Source organism: Notamacropus eugenii, chromosome 5 (assembly GCF_028372415.1).
Source record: "Notamacropus eugenii isolate mMacEug1 chromosome 5, mMacEug1.pri_v2, whole genome shotgun sequence".
NCBI lineage: Eukaryota > Metazoa > Chordata > Mammalia > Diprotodontia > Macropodidae > Notamacropus > Notamacropus eugenii.
Window position 1 is genome coordinate 20,865,447 of NC_092876.1, and position 23,934 is coordinate 20,889,380.

Here is a 23,934-nt window from a genome sequence, read left to right on the forward strand (position 1 = left end):
TCACTTTCTGTAATTTAGTTCCAGAAAAACCTCAGTTCATCTAGAGGATACGCAATATCCATCTAAAAGGATTCTCTTTCTCCCACTTTGTCTTTTTCATTGTGGCTTTCACCTTGGTGTCCACATATGCATTGAGAAACAATTCTCCTAATCCCTACTCTTTTATTTTGTTGGTTTTCTTGTACTTGGTTTCTCTTGTGTTCTGTGCTTCTGTTGTCTCAGTGGTTTGAGAAGCAAAGAATTTCTCTCAGCCTGGTTTTCTTTCTAGGAATGTTTTGAATACCCCTTTCTTTTGGAGGGTGCATCTAGTTTTCATTTATAGTTTGATGACGATTCTTTAAATGTTTGAGAGAATTCACTTGTAATAGTTACCTGGTAAACCCTGTATACAATCTTGGGGTGCTGTGGTTCCCCTTGACAAGGTTTAGAGTCGATAGAGCAGGTGCAGGTGTGAAAGGATTCACTTAGACCTCCTCTGTGTGGCGCCATTGAGGGGTTTATTTTAGGTGAGAAAGCAGCACTGGTCTCCCAGCAAGAAAGCTAAGTGAGACCCTGATATTTGGGGGGGTTATGCTTTTATAGAGGTTTCAGAGAGGGGATGGAACTCTAGAGATTTTCATGGAGGTTAAAGCTGAGGCACAGGATGAGGAATATGGATGACTGGATAGGAGAGGCAAAATAAGGGAACCAAAGGAAATTTTATGACCCAGGATAAGAGGAGCCAAGGTCAGAATAAGGCATGTTGAACTGAAAATTTGGTTAGAAGAGGCAACAGGCAAATACATATAGTTTATTCCCTTAAAGCTAGCGGTTACATGGCCATGCAGTCAGAAGGAACCCCTCTGACTGCCAAATGGAAGAATGAGCAGGCTTAAATACACTTTTCCATGAGACAGGGATTTTCTTAGTTGTATAAGTTATACATTCAATGAGAGCAGACAATTAACAAGGTATAGTCAATGGGAAATTTATATTCTAGGATATCTGTTTTCCTCCATCTCAGCATATCTAGATAATAAAAATCCCACCATTCTGGTTGTAGGCATCCTGTCATAAACAGGTCTTTGAAGTTGCTGACACAGGAAAGGGCATTTTTAAAGCAAAACAAAGTAATCTGATTGATTAGTTCAGGCTTTGACCCTTATTAAAAGTCAAAAATGATATTAAATGTTATCAGGGGAAATATTATGGTTTAAGGATTTAAGGACAAGGCAGGAGGATACAGGTTAAAGAATAAAGGAGGCAGGGGACACAGGATATGGGAGACAAAGGCATGTCTTTTGATACTGGTTCAACATAATGGGGGAAGGACTTTAGGGCTCCTTCCGGTTACAGAATAAACTAGGGGCTACACAAAGTACTGGAAAAGCAACTCTTAATATTCTTTTTAGCCCTCAGGGCACTGTTTGTAGCTGCACCACCCAGGGTAAGGGACAGTCAAAGGAGACTGAAGGATAACCAGGTCCCAGGCACAGTGCTAAGCACAGGGATACAAAGAGGCAAAAGACCGTCCCTGCCCCCAGACAGGTCACTAGCAGGAGGAGAAACCACGTGCAAGTGGTTACAATGTGAACTATTTAGAGGATAAACAGGACATATCTAACATTGGAAAGAAGAGGGTTGGAGAAGGTTCCTGTAGATGGAGGGATTTTAAGGTGGGACTTAAAGGGAGCCAGGGAGGTCAGTGGTCAGAGCAGAGGAGGGAGAGTGTCCCAGGCTTTGGGGGACAGCCAGAGAGAATGCCGGGAGCTGGGAGGTCTTGGGAGTGAAACCTGCAGGAGGAAATGTGGGGGAGAAAGGTGTAAGAAGGCCAGAAAGGTGGGAGAGAGCCAAGCTAGGCTGGGCCCTGGATGCCAAGCAGAGCATTTTGTGTTTGTTCCTGGAAGCAATAGGGAGCCACAGGAGTTTACTGAGTGGGGGGCGGAGGACATAGTCAGACCTTTGGGGCCGGACCAGATGGGCGAGGGGCTGGAGGCAGACCGAGGTCCGGGGAGTCCTCAATCTGACTCAGTCGGGGGCGGGGGCGGGTCTGGGGTCAGATTCCCCACCTCAAAAGGAGAAGGGGTCTTTGCTTGGAGGCAGCTCTGCATTATTGGGGCGGGGACGGCAGCTCTGAACCCAGGCCACTCAACTGACCCAGAGAGCCTTGGATGTTGCGCCCGCCCCCTTTAATCCACCCCCCCAACCCCGGGCTGGGAGGAGCCAATATTTACCTGGCCTGGCTGGGGAGGCAAAGGGGCGGAGGGAGGAGGGATATAAATCCTGGGGACTCCAGTCTCTCCCTTCCCCCCGCTCTGTAGCAGGACCCAGGAGACGTCCAACAACCCGGAGTCTTTGGCCAGAGAAAGTAAGTCTGGGGTTTAGGTGCCCCCCCCCCTCACCCCCTGGTTTCCGCAGCCCTACAGGGTCTGCTGTCCCCCCACTTCGGGACCAGTAACTGAAGCATTTAGTTTTAGGTCCCCCCTCCTCAAGAAATCCGCCCTTTCTCCCTAGAGAGAACTGTCCGGCAGTCTGCCCCCAACCCCAGGTTGGGAGGCTGCCTGGTAGAGTTGGGGAAGAGCTCTGCATTTGGGATCAGGACCTGGGTTCGAATCCAGCTTCCCAGGTCCCAGTACTAGGGTAGGCAGTGCTTTACATGTGACATCTCTTTGACCTTCACAAAAGCCCTGCCAGACAGGGGCTGTTCTCCCCATTCACAGATGAGGACACTGAGCTTGAGAGGGGCAGTGACTTTATCAGTCTTAGCCAGGACCTGTCTGAGGGAGGATTCTCTCAGTTCTGGTTCCAGACTCTCCACTTAGCCTTGGCTGGTAAGTCACTGAACCTCAGTGTCCTCCATAAAACGTGGGGTAGACTTGGTGATCTCTAACTAAGCCCCTTTCAGGTGTCAGATATACATGCATTTCCTCGGAAAAAAGTAAACAGAAAAAACTCCCAACTGAGGAATGTTGAGAATTGGAAGGATTTGAGAAAATGATCTTGGAATTCCCGAATAGATCTATGACCCAGGCTGGTCTCCTGGCTGTTCCTCAATGCCCTTGTGACCCTTGAGAAATCAGTGACCTCTCTGAGCTTTGCCATGAGGAAACTGAGGCAAATAGCGTTAAGGGTCTTACCCATGGTCACACATCTAGCGTTTGAGATTGGAATATTCTCTTAAGTCTGACTCTGGACCAGGCACTCTGTCCAGGTTAACACCTAATAGGTGCTTAATTGATGTTTTTTGATTGATTGGCTGTTCAGCCTTATTGTCTGAGGGGGGCATGGAAGTTGGTGATCCCTGAAGGTCCTCCTTATCTTAGATCTTAGGAGCCTTGGTGCTGTGAGCCCTTTCTGACCAAGCTCAGCTTTACTTCTAAGTGCCCAGTGGGCAGGGACTGGGATCCTCTCCCAGTGAATGACTGACTGAATGAAAAGTCATTTATTCAGCTTGTCCTTAATCCACGCCCGTATCTGCAGTAGGAGATATAGACTCTAGCACCAGAGCAAAGATCTGCCCCTCATTAGCCTACCCCATTACAGGAGCTGGCCTTTGGAAAGCCTTTCCTGACAATCCAAGTCTTTTCCTTTGCTGAACCCTGGACTGCAGAGGGAATGGGAGTGTGGGGGTTGGGGAATCGCCCCTCCTCCCACCTCAGACCCTTCCCCCATTCCGTTGGATTAGCTTTTATTGTTTTTACAATTCACACCCCCTTCCCACTCCCCCAGATTCTGGAATTCCCTTTTCTCCTCCCTCATTTCTCTTGGCCTTCATTACTGAATCCTCACATCCATCCACATTTCTCAACCCCCCCTTCTCTTGAGAATGGATTGATTAGAAGGGGCTTGGGGCTGCTGTTCGTTCAGACTCCCCCTGCCTTACCATTCTAGTTTTTTTAGTTTTGAAAGCCCAGATCCCCTGAGGTCTCTTTGTTTTCATATGTAAAATACATTGGAGCCTCCCTGTTGCCTTCTGGCCTTTGTTGGAGTTCTGCTGGGACAAGGAAATGCTAATGGTTCTCCCCAGTTTTGTCCAAATCCCTCCTTCTCTCTTGAGTGCATCCCACCCACCCCCAGCCCTGAGTTTTTGCTCTTTTGTGTGGTCCATAGCTCCATGATCCGTTCCTCCTCCCACTTTTCTTACAAAGTTCCTTGGTCTGCCAGTTAATTTCTGGGGAGAGAAAAATGTCCTGGGGGAGTTTACACTCTATAGGAATGCTATGGGGTTGCTACATAATTTATGCATATTCGAAGCTCTGTGGGGTGGAGTGCCTGTCTTCTGGGAGATGATCCCAGACGTCTGAATATCAGAGATGGCCTGGATTTTGGAAATATTGCAGATCATTTATCTCTTCTCAGTGATAATGTTTAATATAAAATTTTGGAATAATCTCTTTGTTCTCTCTGAAGTAAACTCAGAGAGTGCCTCTTCCTATGTCAGCAAAAGCCAGCCAAGGCCGACTCTACATTCCTTAAGGAGACCTTTAACCTAAGACACTATATCTTGAATAATGGGAACTTTCCTTTGTATCTTATTATCTATAGACACATACTATGTTATGGCATATTAATGGTAAAGAAAATATAGACATCTTAGGTCATAATTTCTATTGAACATTGTTTACCCTTTCCTATGTCAATTATGTGTTTAGGGGAGGAAGCCTGCCACTTACTAGTGGTGGGGTTTCTTTCCTTATCACCGAGACATATGCTTACCCAGCCTGAAATCTCAAGGCCTGACTAACATTGCTTTGTTAATTGTCCTGTCTTACTGAATTTATGATTTGCTTAATTAGGAGAGTTTCTTTCTCATGGCAAAATGTACTTAAGACAGATGATTTCTGTGCTAGGTAGTCAGAGTCACCTCTGACTCCATAGCGCTATGTAACTGTTTTCTTTATGGGGAATTGATCAATTAATTAATTAAATCATAAAATGTATGCATTTAGCCATGTTGCCTTTTCTCCAAGTTTTCAGGTCAACATCAGTGACTTGCTGAAGGTGTCTCTGCCAGCCTGGGCTGAGGCAGGGCTTAGATCCTGGCCCTCCTGACTTGGACTCTGGCTCTCCACTCATAACAATTGAAGAATTGCTTTAATGAAGCCTGTAGAGACAGAGGAGACACATGGAAGGTAATCTCTGAGGAAGGCTCTAGCAGCTGGGGATGGAGGAAGAAAACCAGGGCAAGCCTGAAGAAAGGAGGATTTGAGCGCCATCCTGAAGGATGCTAATGTTGAGGGGGAAGGGAGGAGCCTTTCTGGCTGTAGGGAGCAGAACCTGGGGATAGTTTTCTGTTTTGTCTCAGTGTGGAGAAGGGCTAGAAAGGCTGGCATTTTAGGAGTCTTGTGTCTGAAAGGGGAATAATAAAAGGATTGAGAGGTCTGCAGCTCACTTGTATTCCATCTCAAGGGTTCTCATTTTCCAATCTGAGGAATTAAGGGCTTAGATTAGATGACATACTATCTCATTTGTACAGGGCATAGGGTTTGCAAAAGTCTTGTTCTCTGTTACAAAGGCTGTATTGCTATAGAGGAGTGCAATACCTTGGTGGAATGTGAACTCGGGTCTTTTTTCCAGCTGGGCAAGTTGATAGAGAAATGGACAGAGGCCCTTGTGTGGAAGACTCACCATCCTGAGTTCAAATCTAGTGGAAGAACACTTACTGGTTGTGTGACCCTGGGCAAGTCACCTAACTCTGTTTTCTTTAGTTTCCTCATCTGCAAAAGGAACTGGAGAAGGAAATGCCAAGGCACTCCAGTGTCTCTGCCCAGAAAAGTTAAAGTGGTGGTTTGTAGCACTCAGTTGACTGAAGAGCTAACTCAAAATATGAAATGCCCACATCTCCCCCATCTTTAAAACACTTCCTTTAGCCCTTTCATCCCTAAGCTTATCCTTTTTCCTCCCTTTCAAAGGCAAATACTTAACCAGAAAGCCTTGACCTCTGTGTGAGGCAGCTGGTAGGGCAGTGACCACAGCAAGGGCTTAGTGCCAGGGGCATCTGAGTTTAAAGATGGCCTCAGACACTACTTGTGACCTTGAGCTAGTGACTTAACCATTGTTTTCCTCAAAAAAAAAGTAAAAGAACAAGTCCCAGTATGGATGGTCTCTCCTTTTCCCACCCCCTTCCCTCCCTTCTCCACCTCCTGCAAATCAGGTGTCATTCAGACAGCTGAAAGCCATGGTTTCCTTATTGCTGAAGACCCTAGCCCCTTCTTTGGCTTTTTCCTGACTTCCCTGTAGCTATTGTTATGTTCAGCCATCACTGCTTGTTCAACAAACACTTGTTCTGGAAGATTCTCTCTTTTCCTGAATCTCCTCCTGCCTATTGGACTGATAACCAAGGGATCCATAGGTCCTTAGAAAGTCCTTCCTCTGATCTGACTTGGTCTCCTTTTCTCCCCTCCCACTTCCTTCCCTGTGGGGTTAACTCTCCCTCAGTCCTGGTCCTGCTTTTTTGTAGCTAACTCTGTCATCTCCATGAAGGGACATAGCTGGGTGGTGCAGTGGGTAGTCGTGGACCTCAGTCAGCTAGACCCGAATTCAAACCCTGCCTCAGATACCCATCAGCTGTGTCAGGTCACTTGATCTGTTAGCTTCAGTTTCCTCCTGTATGGGTTCCAAACAGTGCACTGGGGCAGAAGGGAGAAGCAGTGTCTCACCTGAAGCAAGTTGAGGTTACTGTCGGGAAATCCTTAGCCCAGAGTTCCTAAGAACCTCCTGGAGAGAAATGAAAACAATAAAAGCTAGCATTTATATCACACCCATGTGCCTGGCATTGCTAGGCACTTGGCCAGTGCAATTCTCAGAGCAGTCTTTGGGAGGAGGTGCCATTATTCTAGCCCCTTAATTTATTTAATTCGTTGAATTTTTAAATGGTTTACTTTTATTATAGAACCCAAAATAGAAAACTCATTCCAAGGCTTCAATTTAGGTTGACAGTCCTGAATGTGGTCCATTTTCTCACTCTTTCTGGTGGTGGTCATCACAGCATTACCTGAGTATTGACTTACTGACTTTTCCCAACAAGAATACTTTGCCTACAGTGGATTTAAAAGCTTATCGAAGTGGAAATTAACAGAATCTAGCTTTTTTGTACAATCCATTTAAGCCACCCTTTTAAAGCATGATTGCCATTCCCATGTATGTTAAGCAATATAGTCTTTTAAAAGCAGCGTTGAATTGATCCTCAGTTCACATAAATTCAAATTTTATTCCATTGACAGCTCATATGCAGAAAAAATGGACAGCACTCCATGTGATTTTGTTTTTTCAGCTTTACCTCTTCTTCCACAAGCTACCTTAAGGAAGGTAAACTACTTAGCTAATATGAAAACTTTTACCTTAACTGTCTAAATTCTATATACTCACACCTTTTAACTGTATTACCAAGTTGTGACCTGTTGGAGACCAGTACTTTAGCCTGGGCCCCCTCACCCCACGAGAAAGCCCCACCCCCATTAGCCTGTTCCGGGACAAGCTGAACCACAAGACGTTCCTGCCAGCAGATGTCCTGACTACAGAATGTTTTAGTACCGCCCCGGAAAGCCCCTGGGGCCAGTTCCTCCTATACCTATCCCCCCTCTGTCCTATAAAAGCTTGCAGCCCTAATAATAAAATCAGACCTTGCTTACCATCCTTTTGGTCTCACTCCTCTTTTCACCCATCCCCTTCAGGTAGGCATTCTCCTCGATCTCCCCACTCATACTGGCCCTGCAGGTCGGGGCAAGTGGCGCCCAGACGTGGGGCTCGAGGTCCGGACTTCTGCCAGGCGGACCAACATTGAGAGACGATTCGTCGCGACCCCTTCCTTCTCATCGCTCATGAAGAGCCCCTGCGTTTTGGTAAGTTGAGTTTCGTCCGCCTCATTCTAATCATGGGTTCCAACCTTTCCAAGGAACAGGTCTTTATCCATGACCTTAAGCATGCCCTTAAAGATAGAGGAGTTAAGGTTAAGAAAAAGGACTTAGTGAACTTCTTTCTTTTTGTCGATGAGGTCTGTCCCTGGTTTATTGTTAACGGGCCGGACATCCATCCGGGCAAGTGGCAAAAGGCTGGGAGAGAGCTTAATAAGAAATTGCAAACTGAGGGCCCGGAGGCTGTCCCGGACCCCTTCTGCCTTTTCCTATTGGGGAATCATTAGAGACATAGTGGAGTCCGCCTCCGGAGATCCGGGTGAGCGACAGCTTCTTTCGTTGGCAGAGTTTTGCTTGCGCCCTTTGTCACGGGCCGCCTCTGTTTAGTCACTAGAGCGCCCCTTACCACGGGCGGCTTCTGTAAAATCACTAGCTTCAATAGCCAAAAGTCCCCCAAGGCCCCCGTCCGTGGTCATTGACATTCCGCCAGAGCCACCAAAGCCCATTTATCCTCCCCTCCCTACAGGGCTCCGCCCTACAACCGAGTCCCTAATTTTCCCTATTATTACTAAACACAAGACCCCTCCCTTAAAGAAGCCTGACCCTGATACGTTAGATCCCGGGGATGAAGCGGAACTTGAGGATGAGGCCGCCCGATATAATGATCCCGATTGGCCCGCTCTTCAACATCTGCCTCCTCCTTACTTATCCCAAACCTGCGCCCCTGTACTTTTGCCCCCTGTTCCCACTCCCTCGGTCCTTACTAATGCTAGACACCAACTTTCCACCCAGGTTAAGGAGCTCCGAGAAGTCTTAGACCTACAAAAGCAATATGTACAGCTCTCTTCGGAGTTGAGTTCCCTGCAGCACTCCCTCCAGAGCTCAGTCATTCTTTCTCCCAGTAAGTCCCAGTCGACCAAGGACCCGTCCAACAGGACTGGCGCTAAGACTAAAAACTCAAAACAAGCGCAGCCCATGATGTTCCCTGTTATAACTCGGTCCTGCCGACTTGGGCTCCCCCAAACCCCTGGGGCGGGTGAACTTACAGACTCCTCCGCGAGTGAGGGAGAGGAGGAGGAAGAGGAAAAGAAGGAGGAGGAGGAGGAGGAAGAGGAGGGAGAAGAAGGGCAGAGCAGTAGGAAGGCGGAACGGGAACGGCCGGAATACGGAAATTGCATTTTAAGGGGCTTAAAGATCTCAATGCCGCCGTTAAGGCATATGGCCCCAACGCCCCTTTCACCCTCTCCGCCCTCGAAGCCATGTCCCGTGGAGGGCATCTTTTGCCGGTGGAGTGGCTCCGCGTGGTTCAGGCAGTTCTCTCACGGGGGCAATTTTTAACATGGAAGGCCGATTTTTACGATCGCTGCCAATCCACAGCGACGGCCAATCAAAAGTCCCCCAACTCCCCCGCTTCAAAATGGACCTATGAAAAGCTGAGTGGTCAAGGCAAATATGCAGGTGAGGCCAAGCAACGCCGCCTTCCCATAGGTCTCTTGGCGCGCTTTACCAACCTTTGGTTCTCCTCTTGCCCCGCTTAATAAAATAATACAAGGGACTCAGGAGGACTTTTCTGAATACGTTAGCAGGCTCCTGGAGGCCACTGAGCGTACCCTGGGTCAGGAGGCCTCTAATGATCAGCTTGTGAGGCGCCTGGCATATGAGAACTCAAATACTGCTTGTCGCTCTGCCTTGCGCGGGAAATGGAGGGATAAAACCCTAGAGGAGATGATCCGCCTCTGCAGAGACATAGATCCTTTTACTACAAAAATGTCCCAGGCTGTACATTTAGCTATCGGGGCGGCTCTCCAGCCGGGGGACTCCCAGAAGGGGTGTTTCCGCTGTGGGCAACCCGGTCACTTTGCCCGGCAGTGCCCCAGCTCGCCGGATACCCCTCCTCCTCCAACCCAAAATAGGGGTTCTCAACCTCCCACCCTCTGCCCCAGATGCAGGAAAGGGAAGCACTGGGCGAACACCTGTCGCTCCGCCACAGATGTCAATGGCCGCCCCCTGCAGGGAAACGGCCGGAGGGGCCAGGCCCGGGCCCCCCAGCCGGTCCCGCGGGCCTCGGGGACCAGCCCACCCACACCCAACTCTACAGAGCCACTGCAGGAAGCGCAGGGGTGGACCTGTGTGCCGCCTCCACCACAATATTGACCCCTGAAGGTGGGGTGCATGTAATTTCTACAGGCATCTTTGGCCCCCCGCCCCCCAATTTTTATTTTTTTATTCTTGGTCGCGCTTCCACTACTATTAATGGCCTTCTAACCCACCCCTCCATTGTTGACAGTGATTATATGGGGGAAATCCAGATACTTGCTTCAACCCTACAGGGACCCCTCACTGTCTATCAGGGGCAACGCCTTGCGCAGGCTCTCCCGCTCCCCCTACAAACCCCGTACCCTGCCCTCACCACCGTTAGAGGCCACTCCAAGCCCGGGTCCTCAGACATCTATTGGGTTCAGGCCATTTCCCAGGATCGCCCCATGCTTACGCTTACCATTCAAGGCAGATCTTTTGAAGGAATATTAGATTCAGGAGCTGACTCAGCTGTTATTTCAAAAGATAGCTGGCCGCCTTCTTGGCCCCTTCAACCATCCATGACGCACTTGCAGGGCATAGGCCAGTCCCATTATACTCTACAGAGTTCCCAATGGTTGCCCTGGCAAGACAAGGAGGGAAATAAAGGGACTGTCCGGCCTTTTGTGGTTCCCGGCCTACCTGTCAACTTATGGGGGAGGGATATTCTTTCTCAGATGGGGGTAATTATGTGCAGTCCAAATACGGTTGTGACCCGTCAGATGCTCTCCCAGGGATTTCTCCCAGGGCAAGGGCTAGGCAAAAGAGGGCAAGGACGACCGTCCCCAATTGTTGCTGAAGGAAGGAAAGGGCGAGCAGGCCTTGGCCTTGAATGCCCAGATAATCAGAACCATTTTTCGTGAGGGCCACGGGTCCTCCTGCACTCCAGGCAGAAAGGATCTCGTGGAAAAATGACCTACCCGTCTGGGTTGACCAGTGGCCCTTACTGAAGATAAAACTGGAAGCAGCATTCGCTTTAGTGCAGGAGCAATTAGCTGCAGGGCACATAGAACCGTCCACATCCCCGTGGAACACGCCCATTTTTGTTATCCAGAAAAGGTCAGGTAAGTGGCGGCTCTTACATGATCACAATGGTTCCTATGGGGGCCCTTCAACCTGGGCTCCCCGCCCCTGTAGCCATACCACAAGGTTTCTCTAAGATTACAGTTGACCTTAAGGATTGCTTCTTTTCCATTCCCCTCCACCCCTCCGATTGCCAGCGCTTCGCTTTTAGTGTTCCAATTACCAATTGTGTGGGCCCTTCCCCGCGTTTTCAGTGGAAAGTCTTGCCACAAGGCATGGCTAATAGCCCTACGCTGTGCCAAAAATATGTAGCACAAATAATTGACCCTTTTCGCTTGCAGTATCCCAAGCTTTATATCATCCATTATATGGATGATATCGTCCTTTCAGGTTCAGATGATGAGGAATTGACCCAGGTATCACAGGAGCTCATTAGGGCATTGGAAAATCGGGGCCTTAAAATTTCCCCTGATAAAATACAAACCTACCCCCCGCAGCTCTTCTTGGGGTTTGAACTTTTAGCTAATCGCATTCTCTCCCAGAAGGTTCGCTTGCGAGTAAGTCACCTTTGCTCCCTTAATGATTTCCAAAAGCTTCTGGGGGAATTGAATTGGCTCAGGCCTTATCTTAAGCTCACTACGGGGGAATTGAGACCCTTGTTTGATATTCTAAAAGGAGACTCCGACCCAAATTCACCCCGTTCTCTCACGCCGGAGGCCCGTAAGGCCCTTGCCTTAATTGAGCAAGCTATTCATGATCAACATATTGGGTATTACGCTCCTCTAAAACCTCTTTGGCTCTTAATTTTTTCTACCGCCTTTTCCCCCACTGGATTATTGTGGCAGGAGCATCCGTTGTTTTGGATTCATATGTCAGCTACACCTACAAAGATCCTCCCCTCCTACCCGCATTTAACGGCTGGCCTCCTGCGCCTAGGGCGAGAGGCAGCCCTTCGGCTTTTTGGTCGGGAACCAGATCATATTGTCTGCCCCTACACCGCTTGGCAGATTCAATGGCTGCTTCAGAATGATGACGATTGGGCAGTTAACTGCATTTCCTACCCAGGGATTATAGACAATCATTATCCCTCAGACAAGCTTGTCCAGTTCTTTCAGAAAACACCCGTTGTCTTCCCAAGGATTACCAAGGCGGAGCCCATCCGAGGCGCCCATTTGGCGTTCACTGATGGATCCGCCACAGGGAAGGCAGCCTTCAGTGTTGATGGGAAGGCCACCTCTTTTGACACACCCTTCATCTCTGCGCAGCTGGTGGAACTTGCAGCGGTCATCAAGGTTTTTGAATCTGTTCCGGGTCCTCTCAATATTTATACTGATAGCTCCTACATCACACATTCGGTCCCTCTATTGGAAACTGTCCCGTATATTCGTCCCTCCACTAATGCGTCTCCTCTTTTTGCCACTCTTCAGCTGCTAATCCTCTCCCGTAAGCATCCCTTTTTCATTGGACATATTCGTGCCCACTCCGACCTCCCCGGGCCCCTTTCTGAAGGGAATGATCAGGTTGATCAGGCAACTCGTCGCATTTTACTTGCTCTGTCTACCTCTCCTGTTGCTGCTGCCACGCAAGCCCATAAGCTGCATCACCTTAATGCCCGTACACTTCGTCTCAAGTTCCCTATCACCCGGGAACAAGCCAGACAGATCGTGAAACAGTGCCCTGGCTGCCTGACTCTTCTCCCTGAACCTCATACTGGCATCAATCCCCGAGGTCTCATTCCCGGGGAGCTTTGGCAAATGGATGTCACTCATTACCTCCCTTTTGGTCGGCTTAAATATATTCATGTGCCCATTGATACCTTCAGTGGTTTCATCTTTGCCACCTTGCAACCTGGAGAGGCCACCAAACATGTCATTAATCACCTCATTAGTGCCTTGGCAGTCCTCCCACAGCCCAAAATTCTTAAGACAGATAATGGCCCCGGCTACACCAGCTCTTCTTTCAGATCCTTTTGTACACAACTACATATTAAGCATGTAACTGGCATACCCTATAACCCTCAGGGGCAAGGAATTGTGGAAAGGGCCCATCAGACATTGAAAAACATGGTCCTGAAATTACGGTCAGGGGGGGAAGTTCTTTATGCCAGAGCTGGCAATGCCAAAACGTTGCTCAATCACGCCCTTTTTGTTTTAAATTTTCTCACCCTTGACGCTGCGCCAAAGAGTGCAGCAGACCGCCTTTGGCATTCCTCTACGGCCCAAACCTACGCTCAGGCAAAATGGAAAGATCCCCTTCTTGGCAAATGTCAGGGCCCTGATCCTATGTTAATCTGGGGCAAAGGCCATGCTTGTATTTATGATTCAAAGTGCCAAAATGCTAGATGGTTGCCTGAAAGGCTGATCAAGTTGATGGAAAAGCCAGATGTTTACAATACCGTGCAGGGGACTACACCTCCCTGAGACACATCTGTTTTTCTTTTCCTGTTTTTCAGGAGATGACAATTCTAGCATTTCTCCTCCTGCTCCATGGAAGCCACGGCGGTTTTCAATCTCCCGACCCAGAAGCGCTTAGCCGGACCCTCTTTGGGAGCCCTTGTGACTGCGGCGGGGGTACGGTCACTGCCCGCCCTAAGACCTATACGCGAATGATCGATTGTACGGACAGGACGGCCTACCTCGCTTACCGTCATACGGCCACAGGCATCTCCAAACAAACCTGGAAATGCGTAAGAAAACCCCGAGTCATCCCTCCAAATGGTGACCAACCTGGGCCCTGCCCCACTGATTGCAAGTACCTTGAGGCCTTGCACTCTACATGCTACAGCTCCACCCAGCAGTGCAGTAGTGCCTCAGGGACAGTATATCTTACTGCATTGCAGGAGAGGGAATATGCTGGCACTTTTGGAGGTGAATTAGGGATGAGCCCCAGCTCTCGTGGTACCACTAACAAACATGCTCAGGCTTCTTGCGGCAAGGAAAATATTGGAAAGAATGTCTGTTGGCCCCCCCGTGCACCCACCCATATTTCTGATGGGGGTGGCCCCACGGACCAGATTAGAGAATTTGAGGTAAGGGAACGTATAAACGAGATTATTAGAAGCATGTACCCCCCTATTCATTATCACCCGCTCGCATTGCCAAAATCCAGGGGGACGGACCTTGATGTCCAGACCTCGGAAATTCTTAAAGCTACGCTCAAGGCTCTTAATTATTCTAATCCCAAATTAGCAGCAAATTGTTGGCTGTGCATGGCCCTTGGTATGCCTATGCCCCTAGCTATTTTGTCTAAAAATGGTACTACTTCTACAAATTGCACCCTCAGCCCGCCTTTTAGGATTCAGCCCGTAGATCTCCTTCCCTCCCCCTGTATTCAAGCCCCATTCCGGAACTCTACCTTCGATATTGATGTTGGCTTCGCGACCTTTGCCAACTGCTCTGAAATCCTTAATCACACTTCTCAGGAACCCCTCTGCCCACTAACAGGTCAACTCTTTGTCTGCGGGGGCAATATGGCCTACTCTGCCCTCCCCCAGAATTGGACAGGACTCTGCGCACAAATATCAATCCTCCCCGATATTGACATTATTCCAGGGGATGAACCTGTCCCACTGCCCAGTCTAGATTACATTGCTGGGAGACCTAAAAGGGCCGTGGTATTTATCCCCCTTCTTGTGGGACTTGGAATAACGGGGGCGCTTGCCACCGGCACTGCCGGTCTGAGTGTCGACGTAGACTCCTATACAAAATTGTCCCATCAATTGATTAATGATGTGCAAACCCTCTCAGGGACTATAAATGACCTTCAAGACCAGATTGATTCTCTGGCAGGAGTTGTTCTTCAAAATAGGAGAGGCCTAGATTTACTAACGGCAGAACAAGGGGGAATTTGTTTAGCCTTACAAGAAAGGTGTTGCTTCTATGCAAATAAATCTGGGATAGTTCGGGATAAAATCAAAAAACTACAGGAGGATCTGGTTAGAAGACGGAAAGAACTTTTCGAAAATCCCCTCTGGAGTGGCTTGAATGGAGTCCTCCCATACCTCCTCCCTCTCCTTGGACCCTTGATTGGTCTTCTCCTACTTCTTTCTTTTGGGCCCTGGGCTTTTAGTAGACTAACCTCTTTCATTAAAACGCAGATTGAGGCTTCTCTTAAAAGCCCTATCAATATCCATTATCATCGCCTGGCATCTCTGGGGGACCCTGCGGACAACGAGGAGGACGGACTTCAGTTCTCCAAGCTTGTGCAGTCGGAGTCCCGCTGCATGCAGTGGTGGAAGGCTTTCAGGGAAAAGCGTAGGGCAGCAGCTGTGAGAAAGCCCATGACGGGAATATTGAGGCCCCATGCATCAGGAAGATAGGTGCAGCTGCAGTGGTTCCCCATGACGGGAGTAGAGCGAGGCCGCTGTGGTATGACCACTGCGGGGTCCCCTCGCCTAGCCTAAGACAGGGATGCTGCCTTAACGCACCATGAGCATGGAAGCCGGCCTCATAGCCTAAGACAGGCCTCTCACCTGCATTACTTAAATAAAACGGGGGACATGTTGGAGACCAGTACTTTAGCCTGGGCCCCCTCACCCCATGAGAAAGCCACACCCCCAGTAGCCTGTTCTGGGACAAGCTGAACCACAAGACGTTCCTGCCAGCAGATGTCCTGACTACAGAATGTTTTAGTACCGCCCCGGAAAGCCCCTGGGGCCAGTTCCTCCTATACCTATCCCCTCTCTGTCCTATAAAAGCTTGCAGCCCTAATAATAAAATCAGACCTTGCTTACCACCCTTTTGGTCTCACTCCTCTTTTCACCCATCCCCTTCAGGTAGGCATTCTCCTCGATCTTCCCACTCATACTGGCCCTGCAGGTCGGGGCAGTGACCAGTTATCTAACAGTAGCACAAAGTTTTTAACCTGTCTAGCCTGTAGCTTTATTGCGGGAAAGGTATGACTCAGATGTATCTTACTGGCATGTTTGAAATGCATTTTTAAAACAACCAGACATAAAAACGTGAAGGCCATTTAAACAGTAACATGATACACATCTACCACAGACCGTACAGAACAGATTTTAAAATGCTTATTGTAAACAAGGGATAAGAGCTCACTTGCTTAGATATTTGAAATACAACTTTATGATCTAAACAGGAAAAGAATGAAAATGGCAGTAAAGAATGAGATTCAGCACTGAATATTGTGATGGAACTGTAGCAGTCTTATATTTGAAACTCAAGGGGATCATTGTGGCTCAAAACAGCTAAATACGGACTAAAATATGAATTAGATATTTTTGAAACTGCCACATTCACTCCGAAGCCCATTCATTTTCTTCAGCATCCCAAAGATTAAGCATAGGTTCTGCTCAGGTATATTAATAAAGTGGCAAACACGTTACACCAGTGACATCACAGGACAGGTGCCTATAAAACTGGACCTCTTGACACTGGACTCTAGCTTCATTCCCTTACGGGTCATCACCTTCAGGGAGCGCAGTTGTCTGAGCAATCTGTAAGTCCTACTCATACTGCGCGGCCACTGCTGGATCCATGACAACCTCTGGAGGTGTAATAGTGGGCATGGCAATAAACTCCAAATTGAGGTCTCCAATAAGTTTTCTAGCAAGCCTAAGGAAGGGCATCTCAAAGTTGTAGTTATTTTTGACTGAGATGTCATAGTACTGGAGATTCTTCTTCCTATGGAAGACAATTGATTTCGCCTTGACTTTTCTGTCCTTAATATCCACTTTGTTGCCACACAACATTATAGGGACATTGTCTCAGTACCAGATCTCTATGCCAGTTAGGTATATTCTTGTAAGTAACTCTTGATGTTACATCCAGTGTTACATTGGCACCCTGAGCTTGGAGACCACCAAATTTCTTTTGGCCAACTGTATCCCATACGTTGAATTTAATAGGACCTCTGTTAGTATGAAACACAAGAGCATGGACCTCAACACCCAGGGTGGCTACATACTTCTCAAATTCACCAGTCAAGTGATGTTTTACAAATGTGGTTTTCCCAGTACCTCCCTCTCCAACTAATACAAGTTTGAATTACACTTGGGGGTCTCCTTGGGTGGCCATCGCGATGGTTCTTCTAGAGGTGTCTCAGTCTCCACCTGACTGCTCACCACTTTATAATTGAGGAAACTGAGACAAACAGGTCTAGTGACTTTTCCAGAGTCAAACAGCTAGGATTTATAAGCACTTGCTTTAGAGTTTTCCCCTGACTGCCACAGGTACAGACTCTAATTCTCTCTCTGTGTCTTTTTCTGTGTCTCTGTCTGTGCCTTTGTCTGTTTCTCTGTCTGTGTCTCTCACACACACACAGTCTGCACAAAAAGCCCTCTCTGCCTCTCTGTGTGTGTGTGTGTCTCTCTCTCTGATTTAATGGCCAACATGAAGAGGACTTTCATATTAGTTGTAATTGGGAACTTCTGCAGAGCAAGGAAATGAAACCAGTTCTGAGGAGTTTCTTTAACAACCACCCTTCACACACACACACCCCCTCCCACCTGGCAGATACTCCTGGGAATCCTGTGTAATAGGGTGACTAGTGTAAATGAGGTTGGAGGGGCCTGGAGCAGTGAGTTCTGAGGAATCCATGCCCATGTTGCCATTTCTAGGATGTTCCCAAGAAAGACATCCTTCTGCCTTCAAGGCCCCATTGCTCTCCCATCCCTTGTTTTGGCTCCTGGGGGTGGGGGAGGGGGCTGGACAAGGAAGTGTGATCTCTAGTGAAGACAAGCCATCTCACCTACCTCCCTGAAGCCAGATGGAAATAGAGTGGGGGTCTCTAAGTTGTGGGAATTTGAACTTCCCTTGGTTTGTCCTAATTGGGATCCTCTCTTTTATTAGAGATGAGAAAGTCTTCCTACTGGGTGGTCTAGCTTGAATTTCCTGAGGAATGCTCCTAAAGTTCTAAGGATTGCCATCTGGGGTAACTTTTCTCTCCGATGACTGTGCAATTATCCTTAAAATGCTTGGCTGTCAGGGGCAATGAGGGGGTTCAGTGAACAGAGTGCTGGCTTTGGAGTCAGGAAGACGCGAGTTCAAATCCAGCTTTAGACACTACCTACCTGTGTAATCCCACAGCTGAGTGTCTGAGGCTAGATTTGAACTCAGGAAGATGAGTCTTCCTGATTCCAGGGTGAGAGCTAATTCCACTCTGCCACCTAGCGGCCTTCAAGGGCACCACCAGCCTTTTCCTTAACCAGGTTCACAACATAGCACCACCAGGGCCTAGCTTAGTGCCTGGTACCCAGTTGGTCAGGAAATCAACAAGCATTTGCTAGATCTTTGTTGTTTGCCTCCTTGAATTACAGTTGCTGTAATTCTGCCTGTTTTCAAAGTGGTGGAAAAGACTGAAACTGGTTTGAGCACGTACAGTTGAAACATGTTGCTGTGTGGACCTTGCTTTCTCCACGTTTGCTTTTGGGGCCCATCTTGCAACTGTTTTGTGAAAATTTTAATTTGTTGTGGCATTTTGCTAGATCACTTGCTGCAGTCTTTCATGCCTTAGCCTCCCCTGACAGTGTATTTGGATATAGTACCCTGCTTTACCCTGGGCATCAGGATGTCACTGTCAAGATGGTCTAAGGTTAGAACATTGGGCCAGTGCTTTCACCCATCGTCAATCTGCAGATACCACTTAGCTCAGCTCAGATGCTTGGGAGGGAATGCCCTCCCCCCACTGAAGACAGGAGGGAATCCCCCATCTTCCCTTCAGGGCTGAGTGAGAATGCCTTCTCTGTCCACATCAGGAGGGCATCACCCTTATGCAATTTAAGAGGTTCATGGACCCCTCCTCCCCAAACACTCCAGTACAAGAGAGAATCCTCTGGAATGAATTTAGGGACTCAACATTGTTTAAGTCAAGGTGGCAAAGATTTGTTTTAACATGTAGTGGGCAGAGCTCTTTAAGTAGCTTGGGTTCCTTTAGGAACTTGCAAGTTAACTAGGTGATGCTAAAGCTTATGTAGGAAAAGTAGTGGATTATCTGGCAGTTATGCTAATTAGGTGATAGCTTACAACTTTGTTCACAGGTGTCATTCACTCCTGGAAACCAGGTTCAGGAGTGTATTTTTCTTCTGTTGCCTCTGTAGCAAGATAGCTTTGAGATTTGATGTCTATAGCTTGACCTCTGGATTGAATATGATAACTTTGGGAATATGATAATTCTGTGGTTACAAGATAGTCCTGTTTTTAGAAGAGAATCTCTTCATAGGTCATCTTGTTCTTGTCATGGGGAAAGGTAGTTGGTTTTGCTGGGGCCCAGTGGGTACAGTGTTCACCAACACTTGTGCCTTGTTGGACTGTCTGCCCCTCCCATCTGATGCTCAGAGAGCTTCTCCTTTGTCCTACAGGGCTCATCTAACCCCCATATGGGATGCACCTAGCCTCTGCCTCAACCCTTCCTTTCCTTTTCCCTGTCTCCATTGATGTTTTGCTCCTTCTATGCCCCAACTGCCTCCAGACCAGAGCATCCTATCCACCAAGTGTCAGTGCTGTGCCATGCACTCACTAATCAAGCTTCCTGTAAGGACTCCTGGAACTGTCCCTTCTTGACAGAATGTGACTGAGCCAGCTGGATTAGTAACAAGCTAAGGTAGACCCCAGGTACCTCCCTTTGGTTCTTAGCCACTGAACAAAGCTGATCCTTAAGGTTGCTGGCAGCCATGAGGTCACTGTTTCCATGAGAGGGAACACTTACTCATCTCCCTCTTAGATCTCTGTTGCCAAAACCAGGCAGCTACCCTAGTCATCCTGAGAAGTTGGCACTGATTCAAGACTTGAACTCAAGGGTGGAGGAGCTTAGGCCATGCCTCAGAGGCAGGGAACTCCTTTTAGATCCATGAGTACTGACCAGTGCTGTGAGTAGGTCTTCTGGAAGCCATCCCTTAATTGTCAGGGCTCCCTGCTGTCACTGAAGAGAGCAAGGGCTAGGGTCTGAACCCCAGGCCTCAGCCACAGGGAGCCCTCCCTCCATTCTGCCCCTGAGATTCCTGAGCCACAGACCAGGCCCAGGCTGGGCCTGCTGGCCCACTGTACCCAGGTGCTAGGGAAGCCTTCTCCTTTGGTGGTCTAGGCCAGGCTCACACTCAATAGCAACACAGTTCATGAAGAGGATTCTGATGGGTAGAAAAGCAGGAGGGAGGCCAAGCCCAGGGACCATAACAGTGAGTGGTGGAAGTTAGGAGTGAACAGCTTTGGGAATGCAGAGAGAGTTGGGGTAGGTTCACCATGACTCCAGGCATCTGCTTCAAAAACTGTTAAGGAGAGGCCACCTGTTGAGGGGAGATGATGAGCAGAAGACAAGGGGGTCACCAGGCAGGGTTCTAGAAGGGGGAGACATCCTCCTTGTAGGAAAGTTTTAATTTACTGGAGGGCAACTGGTCTGAGGGAGGATGAGCTACCATGAGCACTGCTGGTGTTGCAGCCCAGGTGCTAGGTCTGAGGGTCATGGTGCCCTCTGAGGGAAGGCACAGTGTACCAGGGATGACCATTTGACAGTCCTCGTTGTCAGGGAGGCCTGCCCAAGTTGCCACCAGGGTTACAATCTAGTAACCTTTTGGCCAAAGTGGACCTACAGTGGAGCTTATGGGAAAGGTCAAACAGGAATGTGTTTCCTCAGCCCCACCAGAAAGCCCCCAGCAAGTAGAAACAACACTGGCTGTGTGGAAGGATACTACATAAATGTGCTGGAGCAGTCCTTGCTACAAGGCACTGCTTCCGTGAAAGTATGTTAACTGAAAGTAGATAGGTAGAAAACGAGATGAAGATCCTGGGACAGGCAGAAAACCTGACCTGTCATCCACTGGCCCTGTTCCACACTCCACACACAGACACACACAGACACAGACACACATACACACTCTCTTTCTCTCTCTCTCTCTGTCTCTCTCTCTGTCTCTGTCTCTCTCTCTATGTCTCTGTCTCTGTCTCTCTCTCTGTCTCTCTCTGTCTCTCTCTCTCTCTCTCTGTCTCTTTCTCTCTCCCTCTCTCTCTCTCTTTCTCTCCCCCATCCCCCTCTCCCTGTCTCTGTCTCTGATGTTCCCCTGGAAGGTGAGTCAGGATGCCCAGTTGATCTGGTCCTTTCCTTGGAAAGTGCATAGGGACCATCAACCAGTGCCATAAAGGACATGACTTAATGACCAGTATGAAATTCACCCTTTGGGTGCATGCATTTATTCACCAATAAATCCTGGGTAATTAGGTAGTACTAGTAGGTAGAGCACCTGGCCTGAAGTCAGGAAGACACATCTTCCTGAATTAAAATCTGTCCTCACTCACCTCCTAGCTGTGTGACCCTGAATCACTTTACCCTGTTTAGGTACAGTTTTCTCAGCTGGAGAACAGGGCAAACCCCGCCAAATCCTGGCTCTGAGGGTTGCTTCTGTTACCTCTCTAGGCTCCCTGTCACATCCCAAAGATTCTAGGGTGCGATTCCCAGTTTGGCCAATGGGTCACAGTTGCCTGACCAACATATCTCACCTATAGTACCACTTAGAGGCAGAGCTTTTGGTCTGGTCCTTGAGGCTCTACCTGGTCTCATCTCATCTGGAATCCAAGCCCCTTCTGGTTTCTGCAGAAGGATGGGGGAGGGACATGAGATCAAAGGGAAAGAGAGAAGGTGGCAAGTCTTCTTCCTGCTCAGACCAAGGTCACTTCCAAGTCTCAGCCTCCCTGCTGCCCTTCTCCTGAGATGGAGTCTCTCCCCTGAGGACAGAGCAGAGCCTTCGTAACTGCTCTGAGAGCTTACCCTTTTTCATTCCTGACAGGTCAGCATCCACCCTGGGAAGAGGAGGCAAAGACTATGTCTCTTCCAGTCTGACTTTCTTCACCCTCCCCAGGGCAGCTTGCAGAGACCAAAGCCTTTTCCTACGACAGAGTGTAGAACCAAAGGGAATGGCTCCTGACACCCAGAGACCCTCATCCCAGGTGAGTGCAGTCCGTCCACAGATCTCACCAGCATCAACAAACCTGGAATCCGAGAGAACCAAGGAAGCCTTATCCTTTTACATGTAGGTTGTCCTATGCAGTGCTGTAAGCAGAGCAGAAATTTTCCTCCTGGTTCTGCTCATGTCCTCCTGCCTCAGGCCACACAAATCTTCCTATGTCTCTCTGAACCCCTCTCATTTATCGTTTTTTAGGCTAAGTCAATAATTATTTAGAAAGTGACTCCTCTGTGCCAGCCACTGTGCCAACTTCCTGGGGATGCAAAGGAAGTTTTACAAAAGAACAGTCCCTGCTCTCAAGGATCTCACAGTCTCATGGGGCAGAGAATATATCAGCACCTGTGTCCAAACAAGCTCTGTACAGTATGGGTGGGAGGCGCTCTGAGAGGGAGCAGAGTCAGCAACTAGGAAAAGCTTGCTTGTTTCAGGTGAGATGTTACCTGGGTTAAGAAGGAAGCCAGGAGGCTCAGGTCAGGGGGAGGACATTCCCTGCATGAGAGATAACCCTTGGGAAGGCACAGGGTCAGGCGATGGAGGGTCTTGGTCTGGAATCACCCAGCGGACCAGTGTTCCTGGGTCAGAGAGGAGAAGAGGACCAAGGTATAAGAAGACTGGAAAGGGTTAGTAGGCTGGTTCTATGGTGTCTGCTATGTACCAGCAGCCATATAACTATTTCTTCCTATGATCCTGTTGTGAGAATTGTCAGGGCTCTTGCTGGGGACAGCCAGAATAGAGGGAGCGCAGGTCCCAGACAGACAATGAACAGTAGTTCATTTATCCACTCAAGACTGTGAGACACTCCAGGAGTAGGTGATGGACATATGTGTCTCACAGTTCCACATTAAACACAGAGACACTCTCCTCCTGAGCTATTAGGACCCATCCTTTGGATAGGATCTGTGAGGTTTTGTAGGCAAGCTTACAAAGAAGTGCTGGGTAACATCAGGTCAGGGGACAGAGAGAAGAAAGGGTACCTTTTTAGGAAAAGGAGACAGTTATGTATAATTGCTCAAAAGTTCAATTACTGACACAAAGGAAATAAAAGTAAAATATAGGTTATGAATAGAAGGTAAATTCAACAAAATCAAAATGACAAAAGTGAAAAGAGATTTTTACTCACATGAGAGAGAATTGGTCTAAAATAATAAAAAAAACTGAAAAAGTGACATCCTTCTGCTGGAAATGGAAGAAAATGAGATGGAAGAACATGGAATGCCAAGTTCATTGGCAGAACATGTGTTCTACATGTAGCAGATTGGACAAATAGATGAGCCCTCCCAACTATCAAAGGCTTTACAGATATGGCCACTCTCTTGTATGATATCCCTCTGTCTGTCTCTTGACTCCTGATCCCCAGTGTTCTTGCGTTCCAGTGGCGTGTTGAAATAATTCATTTTTCATTAATAGTGTCAGTGTCTCTTATGCATGAGCTCAGTCTCCAACACCAGCTCATAAAACATTATATTTTTACTGAATCAAGGAACCCTCCTTCCCTACATGGTTACTTTTATTTCTCTATAATTAAATAATATAATGAATGAATATATTCCTTGAACAATTGCAAGCATTGATAAAGCAATGGCAGCAGATGCTTTTGACTGACAAGTCATAGCCAGTGTCCTCTCAACCCCTCAGTATAAAAATAGAGAACTCTTCTTCACTTGGTTGGGAACAGTTTCATTCCACTCACTTGAGGCTAGTTTGTGAGTGATCTCTCTTTAGAATCCTATTCATACTTTTATCTAGTTAAAAATTTATTTCAAACTTCTAGGAAATTTACTAGATCATTCCTTTTTCTTTGTTTTTCCTCAGTAATTACCATCCATTGTCCTCCCACCCCCACATACATACATGTATACAAGAGTACACACGACTTCCCAGCTTCTCACAAAGTCTTCATTGAATTTTCTTAATGTGTTACTCTGGACACTTGTGGGGAGGAATTTCAGATGACCTTATCTCTTCTCCACAGATTCTTTTTTTTTAATTATTTTATTTGTTTTTGGTTTTCAGCATTCACTTTCATAACTTTTTGAGTCATTTTTCTCTACTTCTCTCCTCCTTCCCTAAGATGCTGTGGGATATGATATGTGC

The 23,934-nt window shown here is 47.9% G+C and overlaps 2 protein-coding genes and 1 pseudogene across 2 annotated transcripts in view; 2 read left to right on the plus strand and 1 right to left on the minus strand.

Moving 5' to 3' along the window:
- The window catches only part of LOC140507387 (uncharacterized), a 54,206-nt gene that overhangs the window by 5,831 nt on the left and 24,441 nt on the right, over nt 1-23,934 (plus strand). The gene's annotated exons all lie outside the window — the stretch shown is intronic.
- On the plus strand, nt 1,277-15,667 carry LOC140508347 (uncharacterized). Its single transcript, XM_072616195.1, has 6 exons — nt 1,277-2,347; nt 4,950-5,111; nt 7,203-7,287; nt 7,653-7,820; nt 13,384-13,617; nt 15,028-15,667. Exons 2-6 carry the CDS (start codon nt 5,077-5,079, stop codon nt 15,247-15,249), a joined length of 744 nt encoding a protein of 247 aa, XP_072472296.1. The 5' UTR covers nt 1,277-2,347; nt 4,950-5,076; the 3' UTR covers nt 15,250-15,667.
- On the minus strand, nt 16,361-16,966 carry LOC140508348 (GTP-binding nuclear protein Ran-like; annotated as a pseudogene).

Bases quoted from the DNA above. Each gene is read 5' to 3' on its own strand.
- LOC140508347 (XM_072616195.1), top strand. From the start codon at position 5,077: ATGAAGCCTGTAGAGACAGAGGAGACACATGGAAG. The intron at 7,288-7,652 runs GTAAACTACTTA...CATCCCCTTCAG, and splicing joins CACAAGCTACCTTAAGGAAG to GTAGGCATTCTCCTCGATCT. The intron at 7,821-13,383 runs GTAAGTTGAGTT...CCTGTTTTTCAG, and splicing joins TGAAGAGCCCCTGCGTTTTG to GAGATGACAATTCTAGCATT.